The 16,899-nt window shown below is 42.9% G+C and overlaps 1 protein-coding gene across 4 annotated transcripts in view; it reads right to left on the reverse strand.

Annotated features, from left to right (window-relative positions):
• chd9 (chromodomain helicase DNA binding protein 9) overlaps window positions 1–16,899 on the reverse strand; it is a 142,808-nt gene that overhangs the window by 94,512 nt on the left and 31,397 nt on the right. Inside the window, exon 1 of one of the 4 annotated variants that reach the window (XM_056279215.1) lies at window positions 2,275–2,696. The exons of the other annotated variants lie outside the window; for them this stretch is intronic. Coding sequence (XP_056135190.1) covers window positions 2,275–2,304 — 30 coding nt within the window. The 5' untranslated portion in view covers window positions 2,305–2,696. Of the gene's footprint in view, window positions 1–2,274; window positions 2,697–16,899 lie in introns of those variants that run through there. 4 annotated transcript variants of the gene reach the window in all.

Consider the following 16,899-nt stretch of genomic DNA (forward strand, 5'->3'; position numbering starts at 1 on the left):
CACAAAGTTAGTCCGCAGCAATATATTTCCAGTTGGTTTTACAGCTCACCACTTGGTCAATCTTGTTTTATGTCTTTCACCAACAAAAATATATATAAATCGTTCTGGCATTGTAATGTGAAATGACTATAGGATAAGTCTTTTGTACAAAAAAAAAAAAAAGAACAAAAAAAGAATAATTTTGGGTAATTTGGAGATGGGGGGAAAAAAAAGTGGTTTGACTCTTTAAGTCAATTAAGACATTACAGGAGTGGCCATAGTAATTTACATTCCTACATCTGTTTGTATGTGAAGCTACTTAAACTACACTTAAAATAAATTACTTTGGAATGCAGTTAAATTTAATGCATGTTTGTACAACTTTTTGCTCTTTTAATAAGGAGTGCTGTGTGGCTCACTACAATTTCATGTAACCTTACACATAATACTAACAACGACAACAACAATAATATTCAAGAAAGAAGAGCTCTGGTATAGGTACTGGTTGGTATCGATATCGGCAGTTATCCAAATCCTGGTATCGGAATCGGAACTGAGAAAAAGTGGATCTGTGCATCTCCAGAATGAATGCCACCGTTTAAACAGCAAATAGGCATTTATTCAAATAAAAATAAGAGCAAAGAAAAAAGATTATGCTGACCACCTTATCTACAGCTTTACTCATTCAGAGAACACTGATTTGAGGAGACTAAGCCACAAAGACTATGGTACTCCCCCCATCTCACACATGTGGAAGATAGCTGTGCCAGTTTTTCCTGGTAGGCTGCTCACTTTTAACCTCAGCTTCTTGCTGGACTTTAAGCATGGCTCAAAGGAGTTGTTCAACCAGACATCTTCATGTTGTTTGGGTAGAAATGCATCTTTAACAGGATTTGGTCCATGCACTATGAAAATTATTGAATCCAATATAAATCAAATTATTTAGGTGGACAGTCAATTGGTAGAGACCTTAGCATAGACTGTTGCAAGCCACATTTGAGGCTACCAGGCATAAATAATCCAGCCAGCCTGTTATGTGATAACAGTGATATGTGAATAATAGATGGCGTAACTGCGGCTATTCCTAAACAAGCACCTCGTGGTAGGTCTTAAGCCTGATTGCGGGAGCCCATAAATGGATGACCGAATCTAAATGTGCTGTGTGTGCCTACATTGCCCAGGCACTTTGTCCCCCCCACCCCACCCCACCCCACCCCACTAGTGGCTAAATAAAGAGAATTATCTCGAACCTCACAAACAAAGTGTGTATGTGTGCGCAGGAGGAAATGGGGGGTGGGTAATTCATTTTTTGAGGAAGAAAGAAAAAAAAAGACAAGCGTTGCATTATGATTTTCACGTGTGCAACACTACTGAGGCTATTAGAGAGAAATGTCTTGGTTCGTGCTGAATGCTCTCATTTAAGTTCAAGGTAAAAAGAAAAAAAATGGAGGGGGGGCAAAAGGAACGTTCAAGAGCAGAAGAGCATTGGTGAACACTGGACGCAGTAAGGCAAGCAAAAAAAATATGAAAAATGAGAATGAAAGCTTACATGAAAAGCTTGTGTGAGTGAGAGAGCGAGAGCACGAGAGAGAGAGAGAGAGAGAGAGAGAAAAGGAGAAGATAAAATGCAGCAAAACTGAGAGCACTGCAGCTGTGTAATACAGCTATAAATAACTGAAATTACAGGCTGCCAGCACTGCAGTGATTTCAATCTCTAGCAGCACGCAGTCTCATGAAAACGATGGGGACCATCACAGCCCACAAAAAGGTAAGGAGAACTCAGTTCGGGCCAGCCAGCTCACTCTCTTACTCACTCCCTCGTTCTCATGTAGTGAGCTCTCTAGTGACTGATGGCTCAACTCATGCAAGGTGCGCACGCGCGCACGCGCACGCACGCACGCACGCACGCACACACACACACACACACACATATATATATACATACATGCAAACACACACAAGCCATCCCATACATAACAAAAACAGCCTACACATAAACTATAGCACAGGACAGCTGGGACAGAGGAATCTGGACAGCGAGAGTGGGAAAACGAGGTATGAAGTGAAAGAGTAAGGGGGGTCTAGCATGCCTACATAAGGCCTAATGCAGCTAAGCAAATGAGTATGAAAAAAGGCAGCAAAAAAAAAAAATCAGCAATGAGTTCAAGATGGCGGCGGTGCAGCATGAGCCAGTAGCAGAGTAGGCTGTTCAGTTCCTGCCGGCCCCTCCTCTCCTCCCCTCCCCTCCATTCTATCTCCCTCTCTTCCCTCCCCCTCTCAGTACAGCTCACTTACCCTTCCTCTTGGCCTCTTCACTGTAGACATGGTGCTTTTTTTTCCCTCTCCCGTTTCTTCCCTCGCTCCAGCCGCCCGACAAAAGCCTTGCCCTTTCGCCGGGTTTTTTTTTCCTCCTCTTTGCTCACTCACTAACTCACACGCACTACCTCCCTCGCTCGCTCTCTCTCCCTCCCTCTCTTCCTCTCTCTCAACACGGTCGTCCTCTTTTCCTTGAGCAGTGTGCCCCCCCCCTCCACCCTCCCCTCCTCCCCAGTCAGCTCTCCTCAGGCAGTGGAAGAGTGTCGGAGCCGTTCCACTCCTCCTCCTCCACCTCCCCCCGCGGCCAGGGCTCAAGAGGAGTGCATGGGAGCTCTTTCTGTCGCCCCCCCCCTCCCTCTCTCTTCACAGGGAGCTGAGGGACCAACGCTGTGGGCGGTAGAGGAGGTGCGTGGCAGTCCAGGAAGCTCTCATTCTGCCGCTGCTGCGTGCTTCGGCGTTGTCCGGTTTAGCCAGAGTCTGTTGCGAGTGTGATCGCTCGCGCGCGCGCGCGCGCGTGTGTGGGTGCGTGTCAGAGTTGCCTTGCCTTCCCACCTCTCCTCCTTTCTCATTGATTCCCCCGTCTACTGCCCGCGTCCGCTGTCTCGCACGCCCGTTGCCTTCCTTCGCCGTCTCCGTTTCTGTCTCCCTCAGCTTTTCCGCTTTCTCGTGAGCCTCTTCTCACACGCCACAACAAGGTAGGTTACTCCTTTATACAGAGAAGCCTTTTGTGTTAGCTAGCTCGCTCCCTCGGCTAGTTGTTTTCTCCTCCTTTTTTCCACTTGTTTTTCCTTTTCCTCGGTCTCTCTCGCTGCCCTCCCCTCTCCCTGGCTGGGGCGTGTATGGCGAGAATGAGACTCCAGCAGGCAGCTCGGCGGAAAATGAAAGCACAAAGCAGCGAAATGCATCAGCATGAATATTAGAGATGTCGTTAAAACCCGGAGTCGTTTTTCTCTCTCTCTCTCTCTCTCTCTCTCTCTCTCTCTCTCTCTCTCTCTCTCTCTCTCTCTCTCTCCCTCTCCCTGTCTCTCTCTCTCTTTGTGAGGAAGTAGGCCAGCAGATGGTGCTAGCAGTTATTACAATAACTTTCACAACTTAACCCCCAAAGTACTGGATTTCGATCACACCACAGTCAACATTATAGGTAGTTGTCCCCCCCCCTCTCTCTTTTTTTGACTGTCAGTGCTCTGATTGTTCATGGAGTACTGAATCAAAATATAAAGATTAATCCATAATAACAAGTCAATGGAGACAAACAGCATTGAGGAAATCCCTGAAGCCAAATCCTTTAGTATTTCAGATATTATAAGACAATGTCTGACATTCACATTTTCAGACAGGATCACAACACAGAATAGTTTGGTCCCTTAGTGATACCAGGCACATGCAAATTGTCATGTTTCCTGGAAGACAAGTCTAAGGTAGGAGATTGAGGGCTGGCGGTTCTCTCTGGGTGCCTGAAAGGTGCCTGGGAAAGTGAGCTAACCTCTTGGGACCTGCCTGCAACATATCGCCAAGTCCATGTGCACCAGCTCGCACATGGTAAGGCATTACACTGACACAAGCCTGGCATGAAGCCAGGACTGGGTTGCTTCTGGGTCAGTGTTGTTGACCCCCCCAAGTTAAACACAGATACCTCCCCAAACTCTTGGAATTATACATGCATAAACCAGGCAGCTGGGAGATTAAGACCACCACTTAATGGCGTAGGTGAAATGCCTCAGTGGCAAGTTTTACTTTTCCACAACAATGCATGGACATCCTATTCATTTTTTAAGAACAATTTAACGTTTCTATGTCAGGCAGCAACTCTGAAATTTAAAAATGTTGGTGAATCACCATAATGGATCAAACACACGTCTTCTGGTCGGTGGAGCTGACAACAGCTTCTTGAATCCTACACCTAAAATGACACTCATACGGCAAAAGCAAAAAAAAATGTCAGAGTGAGAACTTGAATATGGTGCCAAAAATAGTTTTTTGAAAGTCCTCTACAAACCAACAATAGAAGCTCAATTTATTTCCCATGTACTTCTGAAACAAAAACACACGTATCCCGCTATGAAAACCCCAGGTGTTTCACAACATCTTTAAAAGTTTAAAGCCCCCGAGAAGGGATATGGGTTTCTCAGGATATTATTTTTAAGCCCTTTTTTTTGGACACAAAACTCAAACTTATTCTTTTCTAATAGAAAGTAACATTCCACATTTCATTCTTTTTAACACTGTGACAAAATGTACAGCGCTGAGCTTATGCATGTGAAAGCTAAAATGCAATCAAAATATGGCTCGTTGTTACATAAGGGCTAGACAACCCAAATAAACTGGTGTCCAACTGACCTTGTTGGAAAAGAGTGGGAGACCACATTGAATGTGTCTTCTGTGTGTGTATAATGTTTGCGAGCTTTACAATGAGCACTGGCACTGTTTTTTTTTCTGAATGCACCTTTGTTGTTTATGTCTCTTCTTAATATAGATAGAAACAAGTGACGTTTATTGGAGCGCATGGCTGTCCTTCCCCCCACATGACTGAAGCAGCAGGCATTAGATTCTCCTGCCAGGCCAGGCCTTGGAGTTTGGACTGTGGTGAGGGAGAGAGGAAGGGAAAACAGCAGGAATTGTGCCACATGCCTGCTGGAGCACCACTGAAGCCTTCATGGCAGGTCCAGCAGCACTACAGTCTGAGAATGCCGAATCCAGGGACTGGTATTGGGGATTAGATTTTGCTCTGCAAGCATATACTCTATGTTGTCCCGGATGTAATGATCAGTGATGCAATGGATGTGGTGGAAACCCACAGTTTAATTCTCTTTTGTTTTTAAGCAGTTTACAGACCTTTTAAATGGGCCTAAATATAATTCTTACTATACATTTAAGCAAGTCACTGTGTGGGAGTGAACATGAAAATCAGGCTTTGTCCATTTTAAACTGTGAATCAAGGCTAATTTGTTTTTGCTTTTTTATTTTTTATTATCGAGCTTATCATAGCTTACCACTACATCCCTGGCTATAGCTGATATAACAATGTTTTATCTTTGCTATTCCCTTTTCAAACAAACCAGTAAATAAATCATCCCCAAATTGGCCCAAGTCAGAAAATGCACTCCTTCATAACTGCCACCTAAATGTTTTCATCATTTCATCTGCTATAAAACTGTCCATTAAAACACCACCTTTTTTTTTGCATCTATACTGACACCCACATTTCTGTCAATGTGGACTAGAAGAAAAATTACTTAACAATGCAAAATTCTCAATGCCATTTTTGTTGTGGCTCTCACCACACCATATCAACAGTCAGTAGGGCATTTGATGGAAAAGTGACAGGTAGAACGAGGCGGCAGGGAAATTCAAAAATCAAGCAAATAAAACACAAAAGGGATTTTACATGTCTTCCTGGGTGGCTTTGCGAGAACATTTTCTTCATTGCTGGAAATGTGTAGGCCGCGTGTGTCAACGAGAGGGGGGAAAAAAATACATGAGCCGTAAACATTCATATGCTTGAGGGGGTCACATGTCAGTAAGAGCTACAGCTCCTTGGCAACGGAATGGTTAATATGCAAATGAGCATAGCAGCTCTGTAAGAGAGGGAGTGGTTTCCCCTACAGGGAGAGGGAGGAGCGAGGGCCAGAGAGCAAGAGCTGGTGAAAGGAAAAACCCGAGAAAAAGGAAAAAAAAGAAAAAAGAAGAGGGGATTTAGGTGTGTATGTATATGCCTGCGTGTATATGAGAGCTTGCATGCGTGTGCCTTCAGGCAGCCTAGATGGCTGCAGAGGCACAGGTGTCAGTGTCTGAACACTCCATTATTACCTCATCAGAGGGTCTGTATTAGTGCGATATTGCTCTCATTTCTTGCCTGCGCCACCCTGAGAGACTCTCTGCTGATGCACCCATTAGGGAAATCAGAGCCGAGAGATAGCAACGCACTGACAGGCTGGAACTGACGAGACGGCCAGGACCAACTGTAGTCTAGTGTCACGCAGTCAGTAGTGCCGGTGGCAATGATATTCCTAGTTAGGCACTAACTGAGCAAGGACAAAGAAAGTATGCAGCCCAGTTCTGAAAGACCACGTAATCCATCATACATTTAGGTTGCTAAAAAACAACACAAAACCTCCTAAACAAGTAACCCCTGGCTCAAATGTATTGAGATTAAAGTGGTCAGGCATGATCATGGGTTATAGTATGAGATAGACACGTTGGCTTAGTTAGCACTGGTGCTTCACAGCAGTAGGGCCCTGGCTTTGACCACAGCCCTTCTGTGTGGAGGTCACATATTCTCCGTGTTCCTGTGGGTTTCCTCTCACACTCAAGACTAAAAATCCCCATTAGGTATGAATGGGGGTGTGAGCGATTGTGTGTCGGCCCTGCTATAGACTAGTAATCTATGACCCTGCAAAGGAGTCAGCTGGTAAAAAATGAATCGGAATGAATCGGAAAAGGTGGCAAACTGATAATGGCCACCTGTTGCACCAATACCTATGACTCAAATTTCTGCAACATGAAGAAAAGTCTTAACAGTTTATTAACCATATGTTTATGATAAATCTTGAATTTTACTTCATATGAAAATGTTTATCTTTTTGCTTCAAGCCACACCTGTATGCTTCATGGCTGCAATGACCAGATTAACCCTCACAAAGGAAAGATCGTCTCACTTTAAAGGTTTAGCTCATCTAAAAAGTAAAATAAGCTTTTAAAATATATACATTTTAGATGTTAACACACTGATACTGTCACGGCAAGCGTTAATGATATTAATGATCTATTGCCTTAAAGGGAAAGTGCACCAATTTTCAATCTTATCTCTGTCTTTCTGCGACAGGGATGGCAACATGAAAAACACCTGCAGATGTTCCCGATCGTTTCTGCATCTCTGGGGCAGCAGTGGAACAGTTTTTTTCCAGCCGCCAAGTGACTTATCATGATGTCAGTTGGCAGCCAGAAAAACTACAGACTAGGAGGGTTTCAAGTACTGTAATCTACTCTAAACACGCCGTTTAAAAAAAAAACACATCCTCATTGTCTCGGCTAAGCTACATTTCCGATGGTGGAAATGACGTCCCACAACACTCGTGCAGAGGACTTTATGGACAACGATACAGAGGCTTATGCGCAATGCATTCTGGTATGTTATGCTGTGGGAAAGACATGGAGCAGGACAACGCCGATTTTTCTGTCAAAATAGTACACAGTGAGGACTATATTGCTTCAATCAACTAGATTACTAATCGGTACTGGTTGCACATACACAAAACCATCGGTGAAATTTCCCTTTTAGAGGGAGGGGGGGAGTAAGTGAACAGCTTGTTTCAGAGCATGAGACAACACAAGAAATCGCCCTTCTGCAAATCTTCAGTAATACTTGATTACCGCACTGGCCCCGCTCTGCACTCTGACCTGATTCACCATGACCTTAGCACCGATGAACCAAATGGAGAGAGGATCCAGTTTCCTAAAAATTGTCCATTTCAATGTTCCATTCTTTTCCCAGACCCCAATGTCTTCACTGGATTTGATGATTGCGAACAGTGACATAATCCTAATAGCTGAGTCAACAGGGAGGCAACTACGCCATATTGATCTCTAGCTATGAATATTTCAGCTGCAACATTAGTAAGCGTTACTGAATGGAACTGACTGAAACCACCGACAGTATATAATGTGGATGTAGCATCTGTGACGTTACCCACAGGTTTCTGAATAGCCTTTTTTAAGCAACGGGTTTACCCTCAGTGTCACCACCATATTGTCAGATTTGGAAGCAAAAATCTACTGCCCTTCTCCCTCTCTGCCTCCTCCTTCCCTCCCACAACCCCTTCCTCCAAACCAGCTTCACGCACATGTGTGAGTTTATTCATCAAGACTGGCAAAATTTGTGTCATTGTTAATCTACGAGCATAAGAAAAAAAAAATCTTACTTACACCAACAATGTAATTGTGAAACACTTGTACTTATAGGTGAAGCAGACTATTTATAAAGCAATGGCTGTTCCGTCTATTCACCTGTCCACAAGCGCTATAAGGCCATGAAGAGATTAAAACGTATTAGTTTTTTATTTATGCATGTAATTTTTTTTTCAGTAAATCTATAAGTTACACCAACATTGTTGTTGTAAAGCCATTTTTTACTTGTAGGTTAAGTATTTACAGAGATCCCTATTTTCATTTGGCTAAGGGCGTTAAGCCTACTGTCAAAGTACAAAGTTGACTGACAGCAAGGAGGTCTGCCCCTTCCCTGTGAGCTTCTCTGATTGGTTAGAAGGGTGAGGCTTGCTGTGAGACTTCAGAATGGAATGACTGCACTGCTGCTACACTGGTCTATGAAACTCACGGACAGTAGACTGAGTGTGTGTATATATGTTGAAATATGTTTTGGAGAGAAATAATTTTAAAAAAAATACAACAAATCTAACATACTTTAGTTTTGAGTGCTATGTTACTACGCGAGTTGAGATTTACGGTTCCATGCCGAGGTGACCGTGGTCTGCCATCGTTGGTGCCTACCGTGCAGCGTTTGATTTATACCATTACAGAACCAACTCTGACTGTTACAGCAACACTGCAAACTAGATGGCAGTGTCGTGCATGCTACACCAGAGCATGCAAACAAATGAGGTGTCTAAGTGCGTAAGTAATTTGTTTACATTCTCTCACATTCAGTGGCAATAAAGGCAGCAGACCAAAGGTCTGCAATGGAAATGGCTTTGCTAGATGAGTAAAGAGTTCATTTTGTTGCCATTATTAAGAGGGAGAAAATTACTTTGGAAGAGGAGATGGTCTGTGAGACCACTTAACATGTTGAGGCGGGAGAACGGCGATGTTCGCTAAATTGGACAAATTGCCAGGTGCTGGGATCAGAAACACAAATTAGTTAAACAGCCTAAGCAAATCAATCACAGCTCTTGTGGTATCCATGTTACCCCCATAGCCTCGAAGTGCAGTTACATTTTTAAGGAGGTGCCCATCCGTTATGGCAGAACCCCTTACGTAGTGTCTATGGAGACCCACCATAGCCTGCAGCGGAGCCCCAGTCATGTCAACACAGAACCATAAATCAGGCACAAAGAGGAGAAGTTAGGAAGACAAAAGACTTGTAAAAAAATCGAGTAAACGGACATTTCAGGACACCTGGAGTCGGTAGAGAATGGCTGTGATGGGGGTAGGAGGAACAGTCCATGAGGTGTTTATGGTGTGTGTGACTACCAAAAATCATCTTCAAATTTGCAGTAAGAATGTGCTAAACGACTGTGATTCTGTTAGGGTCTACAAAAGGACAATGAAGCTATTAAAGTTTTGTTGAAGTAAGATTATTATTTCCTTTTATCTATTAAATGGTAAGCATCAGAAACAAGTAAAAATTGACATGTTGCAAATATCACCCTATGTAAGGAGGACGACCTTGACTGCTGGTAGGACAACTACATTTTTGAAGACACTGGTCCACTTGCAACTTTTCTTTTTCCGTTAATCTGAAGCCATGCACTGTGGTTTCAACTTGAAATTAAACTAGATTACTGCTTTCAAAAACACGGAATCTGGGCCAGCGAAGTGTTTTTGGTTGTTGTCTGACAGTGTTGGGCGATATGGCTGAAAATGTTGTCATGATATAAGAAAAAAAAAGATTTTTAATCACGATATTTACAACTATTTATGTCAAATTTAATGGATTACTGTTGCTCCTGAGTGAAGGATGAGTAGTCAAGAAGGTTAATGGAATAATTTAGCAAGTAGAAAAAAGTGTTTTAAAATGTGTTTCGAAAATGTTAATTACAAATGTGTTTATTTTGTAAATATGAGTTTTAAAACACGTTTTTCTAAATTCCAAATTATGCTTGTTCCCAAGTGCAATTAATGTCAAACATCCGAAATTCATGAAGGATTAATTACAAGACTATCTTACTCTTCAAACACAACAGCCATCCTTGCATAATAAATATTATTATTATTATTATCATTATTGCTGGTAGTCCATCAAGTCCGATAATGACATCCCTCCTCATTAATGGTGTGTTGTTTGATGACTAGAGTCCAATTCTTGATCCACAAGTTTTATTGCACGTTGGGCATATGAAGTCTGAGTTAGTGGGGGTAGACATGGTTGTGTGTCTCCTTAGTCTTTTCAGTTGTTTTTTTTTCACATTCCTCTCAATTTCCAGCTGTTCTATACCTCTGTGGCAGATCTCCCACCAGTTGGAAAGGTTGATGGCAGCTTGCTCCAGTCTCAAGAGGTCAATACAACACTTCTTCAGCAATATTTTTAGCTGGTCTTTGTATCGCTTCTTCTGACCACCTGCGGCCCGGATGAAGCTGTCCATACAGGACTTTATGTGGCAGGCGTTCTTGAGACATCCTGATGACATGCCCAAGCCAGTGCAGTTGGTGTTCAGTGACTGTGGCTTCTATGCTCTTGCAATTTGTCCTAGCAAGAATCCCTGCATGAGGAACACGGTCACACCATGTGATCCCCATGATTTGCTGCAGACACCTTATGTGGAACCGCTCCAGCAACCTTAGGCGGTGGCTGTATGTGACCAGGGCTCCACAGCTGTTTAGGAGAATTGTGATGCAGATGGCTTTTTAAATGACAATTTTGGTTTTGCAGGTGGAGGTGTTTGTTTTGTAAGACCTTACGTTGGAGTTTGCCGAAGGCTACAGAGGCTTGTTTGATTCTATTGAGTTTTGTGATGAGTATTGCAGCCCTCAGAAAGGATGCTGCCCAGGTATTTGAAAAATGGAGCAACAGAGTGGTTGGTGTTATATAATGTAGACAGGCATAGTGGGTGGGGGGCTGGACTTCCATTGGCATAAAACCTCAGTCTTGCTGACTGATAGACCCAGCCTGCTGTAGGCATTCACAACTGCCACAGTTGTGAATGCCTATTATAAGACAAATGCTTATTATAAGACAAAACTTTGTTTAAAAACTAATTCAGCAGCACTACCACTTTCAGTAGACATAAACCCAAACAAAATTCATCAAATCCATCCATTATCCGAACCGCTTATCCTGCTCTCAGGGTTGCTGGAGTCTATCCTAGCAGTCATTGGGCAGCAGGCAGGGAGACACCCTGCCAGGCCATCTCACTCACTCACACTCACACACACACTCACACACACACACACACACACACACACACACACACACACACACACACACACACACACACACACACACACACTCATACCTAGGGATAATTTAGTACGGCCAATTCACCTGACCTACATGTCTTTGAATTGTGGGAGGAAACCGGAGCCCCCAGAGGAAACCCACACAGACACGGGGAGAACATGAAAACTCCTCACAGAGGACAAACCAGGATGACCTCCAAGTTTGGACTATCTCGGTGCTCGAACCAAGGACCTTCTTGCTGTGAGGCGACCGCGCTAACCACTGCGCCACCGTGCCGCCAATTCATCAAATTATTAGTGGAAATAAAACATCTATAATTTCAGCAGGTATTAAATAATTTTTCAGTCCCCTTTACAAAATGAAAATGACAAAATAGCAAATGGATAGAGAGTGGATAGAGATGACAAACATGTCCAATAGCTTGGCCAGTATAGTCAAAACCCCTTAAAACCAGCTCCACAAATAACTACTGAATTCATGAACATGACAGTTGGACCTGTCAACACTGGTTTTAGAGCTGCTCTGGGGCACAACTGTAGCTGCAACTCCATCAAACCACCTTCAAGTTAACCTTAAACACTGGAATATCACATACATTTTCACATTCACATGAGGATGAAAAGCACAAGTGTTGTAAGGAAATGATGTGATAAAAAGATGGAAACGGTATGATTTTTTTTTCTTGACTATTAGAATGTAGTGCTGCTAACAGTGAGCACTTAACTGCTTGACACAGACGAAAAATTCAGCAGTCCCTCAGGTGTTGAGATACTTAACGCTCTGGTGAATGTTCTGGCTGAGCTTCACCACTATCGATGGGGTGATCATTTAAGCTTTCAGAACCCATGATATACCTCCTTTTCCAAAACGAGAAGCCCACAGTATAGTCATAGTCATCTTCATTTAGGTTAATTCAAAAAATGTTTTGAATAGGAGCATAATCCAATTTGATTTGACGCGGTACATCCTAACCATCTGTGAACATTCACAATTGTGAGTGCAGGATGTCCTGTAGCCTAGTAGTCCCATGAGTAAACACTCAATGATGTAGCTATGAAAACCAATTTGCAGGTAAAAAAAAAAAAAAAACACATACACACATACACGTTTCTGATAAAGCTTTAAGCTGGACTGTGCTGACGCTCAACGAGATGAATGTGAAGTGTAAAGTTTAATGTATAATTCTAAATTAACACCTGTCCATGTTTTAATGAGGTTCGGGTTCAAAAGAAGTGAACTTGTCCTTATTTGGATGTTCACATGGGCTAACGTCTCCTCCAATGAAACCTCTTTCAAAGGGTGAGCTGGTGGTGCGGGTGCAAGAAGCACTGTGTCAGTTGGCAAACTTGAAAAATTTTGTGTGGGCCAACCAATAGAGTACCAGGTTCCAGATTGAAACAGAAAGGACTGAAAAAATATTAAACATTTTTAAAGCAATGAATGAAATTTCTGAAATTTTCAATAGTTTCTCCACAATTCTCCAAATTTTAAAGACCAGTGTCTTGACTCATGCTCAATAATCCAGGTAAGGAAATCACAGAGAGTTGAATCAGTTCATCTGAACACCATGTTTAGTGGAAGAAACACTTCATCACTCATCTAAGTGACCTCTTCAGTCTCAACTGACTGCAGGTATCCCCACCCTTATAAACAGCACAATTGTATAACAACTGAAACAAACGATCAAATTGTCGTGACCATTAACTAGTTACAATGGCCATGTGTACTATTCGCAGAGGATTGGGGAATAGTAGTAGTACACAACATTGTAAGATGGCGATAGATGTGCTCTTAGCCCCCCCCGGTTCAGGGATGGTCGTTCCCTCTTTCCATAGATGGCCTCTTTTGACTCCCCGTTCAAACCATCGTTCCTCCTTATCAAGGATGTGGACATCGTCATCCTTGAAAGAGTAGCCACTGGCCTGTAGATGGTGTAGACTGTGTAGTCCTGGCCTGACGTGTTAGCTCTCCCGTGTTGTGCCATCCTCTTGGCCAGTGTCTGTTTAGTTTCCCCGATGTACAAGTCACGGCAATCCTCCCCGCACTTACCAGCGTACACTATATTGTGCCGTTTGTGTCAGGGGAACCGATTCTTGGGGTGGATCAATTTCTGGCGTAGCGCCTTTTGGGGTTTGAAAGCAACTGAGACGCGGTGTTCGGAAAATACGCGTCTCAACTGTTCCGACACTCCCGCCACATGCGGAATCAACACTGGTTTACGCTTAGGCAGCTGTTGTGCTTCTCCTCTCTTTGATCGGCTGGTGTATTGTTTGGGTGTCTTCCTGGCTTTGACAAACGCCCAGTTAGGATAGCCACACTTAACCAGGGCCTGTTTTTTTTCCCCCTTCCCGGGCCACTTTGTCGGTGGGGACGTTGTTTGCATATGAAACCGATCGTTGCTTTGGTTGTTACGCAACTGTGCGGTTTATAAGGGTGGGGATACCTGCAGTCTGTTGAGACTGAAAAAGTCCCTTAAATCAGTGATGAAACATTTCTCCCAATAAACATGGTATCCAGATAAACTGATTCAACTTTCAGCGATTTAAAGACCAGTGAAGGAACCCCTGAAGACAATGAAGGAGGGAAGACTAAGGAGATGTGGCCCACAGTACCTTTATCAATACTACAATCCTGGGCTATAATATAGGGAAAAACTGAAAAAGAAATTCCGATCAAGCATTTTTGCCTCACCTCTTAACTCAGTTCACTCAATAGGCATGTTTATTTTCAGCAACACATCATATCTCTTCATATTGTGTTGCTTTTCATATCTGAAGAGCAACACAAATTCACATCAAGTCTCATAATGTTGAGCATTTCTAAGCATAATTGTGATCAACAGCGTGAGATAAGTTAAGTTGATTTTGAGTAAAAAAAAAAAACTAAGTTACCAGCTAGGTAAGACTACCAATCTGATCAATTACTTTCACTGAACAATAAAGGGCCAAGAAGCTGCCCATTAGTTGGGTTATAGTTGCATCATTTTTGTCCCTGAACTACCATCTAACAACATAAGCAACGCTGTAGGGCAACAATTATATTTGCTTGGGCAGATAGCATTACTTCTACATTGGTTGGGTGTGTGTGTGTGTGTGTGTGTGTGTGTGTGTGTGTGTGTGTGTGTGTGTGTGTGTGTGTGTCAACCGCTCTGTCTGAGATATTTATAGTAAACACCCAGAAAGCTCTAAGGACTGGGCCAAGAAAGACAGCCCAGAGACACCCACCCCCGTCCCACCCCATCTCGTTTTCACACTTTCACACATAAGGATTGCTGAACTACTGTATGCCTTGGAAATGCAGCCACTGGTGACTCACACTCGGGACACCATTTGTAGAGCTGGCTTTAACAGAGGTGCCTCATCACTAGACTCTTTGTACAGCCTTTAGCAGTTCACATCCAAGAGGGTTTATTAATGAGAGCCTATTAGCTCGCCATTAAAAAGTCAGTTAATTGATGTCTTCATTTAAAGGGGTACTAAACGCTTAAACATGTTTTCTGAACTGTAAACTGAAGGATATGACTGTACGGTGATGAAACACATCAATGCTGGTGTTAATGTTGACACTTCTTACTAAATTTATAAAAATCAGTACTTCATGGGTGGAAAATGGCTCAACACAACATCTACTGTTTTAAATCAGCCCTGAAGCAAGGCCAATTCTGATGTAGAATCAACCGGTTAGGACTTATCTACATAATGAAATAAAAAAAAAAAACATTAACACCCTCTAATTAGAGGTGGGCGACCCACCTCCCCCAGCCCCTGCCCTTGAGTCTGTGAAACTGCGCCCATTTTCAAATATATGCTGATTAAGACTCATCGTTCACAGGAGTTTAAAGTTGTGCCTTTATTACATTTTCTACCAACCTTTTGAATTTCTCTCAATTGACAGTTAGTTATAGTTATATTATTTCATCCACCGCGGCTGAGAGAGCAGTCACGTCGTCGCCCACCTCTCTCCGCCACCATCTGCGGCGCATTCGCATTGCAGCGGTGACCGACACCATGCTGGAAAGCGGGCCGATGGATGGGACTGGATACGGGGGGCCCTTCTCGCAGATCTCCCCAGCTACTCCTGCCCATGCTCTCACTTCACACATCCCCCCCTCCCCTTCTCATCCCATTGCCCACTTTTTTAGCATTTTTTAAAATTGTGCAGTGTGTAATAATTTATGTTACACACTGCATAAAGTGTATTAGGCTCAGACCTGGGGGAGAAGTTGCACTTTAATGATACCAAGTACACAGGAAGCCACTCCTCCCATTGCTGATGAGAGTTTATAAGTGTGGATGATCCATGTAGAGTAGAGGTCTGCAAGTACAGGCCCCGACACGCCGAGTCGATTTGGGCTGGGCTCGGGCTATTTTTCATTATTATAGATCGGGCTCAGGTCAGACTCAGGCTCACTTAACTTCCCATATATATGGAGAGCATACAGAGGTCACTGTATGAATTATTGTTATATTGATTATATTATAAATATTATACATAGGCATGTACACGTGCATTACACATGAGTTGCCCATGCCGTGTATGTGTATGTGTGTGTGTGGGTGTGTGTGCGCGTGCGTTTGCATGTATCTGGCAGAACGTGTATCAGAGAGAGCACACGTCAAAGAGAGAGCTTCAAGGGATATTGGTGACTGTCTCCAGTTGAAAAATTGCCGACTTTGACATGCTGGGTCCAGGCTAGGGCTATGCAGTGCTCTAATGTAGAGATTTGCAGTAGGGATTGACCGATTATCAGTCTGGCCGATTATCGGCTTAGATATTTGTCATTTTTCATATTATCGTTATCGGCATATTTTTTTATCGGCCAAGGCGATATTTCTTTTAAATCACATATTGACAGTGTTTATTATTTCCTTACATACAGAAAAAAGGTTTTGAAACAATCACATGAAGAGGAGAGATGTGAAAAGAGGAGAAAGGGGAAACTTGTAGAAAAACGGCAAGCAAGAAGGGTCAGGGTGTGTGTTCAAAAGCATAACTACAGCATTATCAGGAGTAAAAACCTATTAGACACTCCAATAAATGCAGCAATCAGATTTCGCTGCACAGGAGCAAGGTTATGAAAATAAACTTCAAAATGAAGCTACAACCTTTATATGAAACTCACCTGAACATTTTTCAAGGCATTTCTAAATTTTGTCTTTAAACCTTCTCAGAATTGGCAACATAATTCCTTCAAAATACATTATTGACAGTTGTTTTTAAAAACTGTCATAAACTTTCATAAAGGGAGAAAGCAAAGGCCAACTCTTTGGTAAACTGGTAGGGCTGACAATGAATGTTCCAAATTTGTAAATAACCGAATCATGGAAAAAAAAAAAAAAAAAAAACATGGGAGGGTTTTGTCTGTGTCCCATTTCTCAACTTCCGTGCCGGCTACTCCTGCTGAATCTCCAAACTGGGAGCGCACAGACTCCCATCTACTGCAGGTAATACACTGACTATTGATAAGTACCTCA

This window comes from Lampris incognitus, chromosome 4 (assembly GCF_029633865.1).
Source record: "Lampris incognitus isolate fLamInc1 chromosome 4, fLamInc1.hap2, whole genome shotgun sequence".
In the NCBI taxonomy this organism is placed as follows: Eukaryota; Metazoa; Chordata; class Actinopteri; order Lampriformes; family Lampridae; genus Lampris; species Lampris incognitus.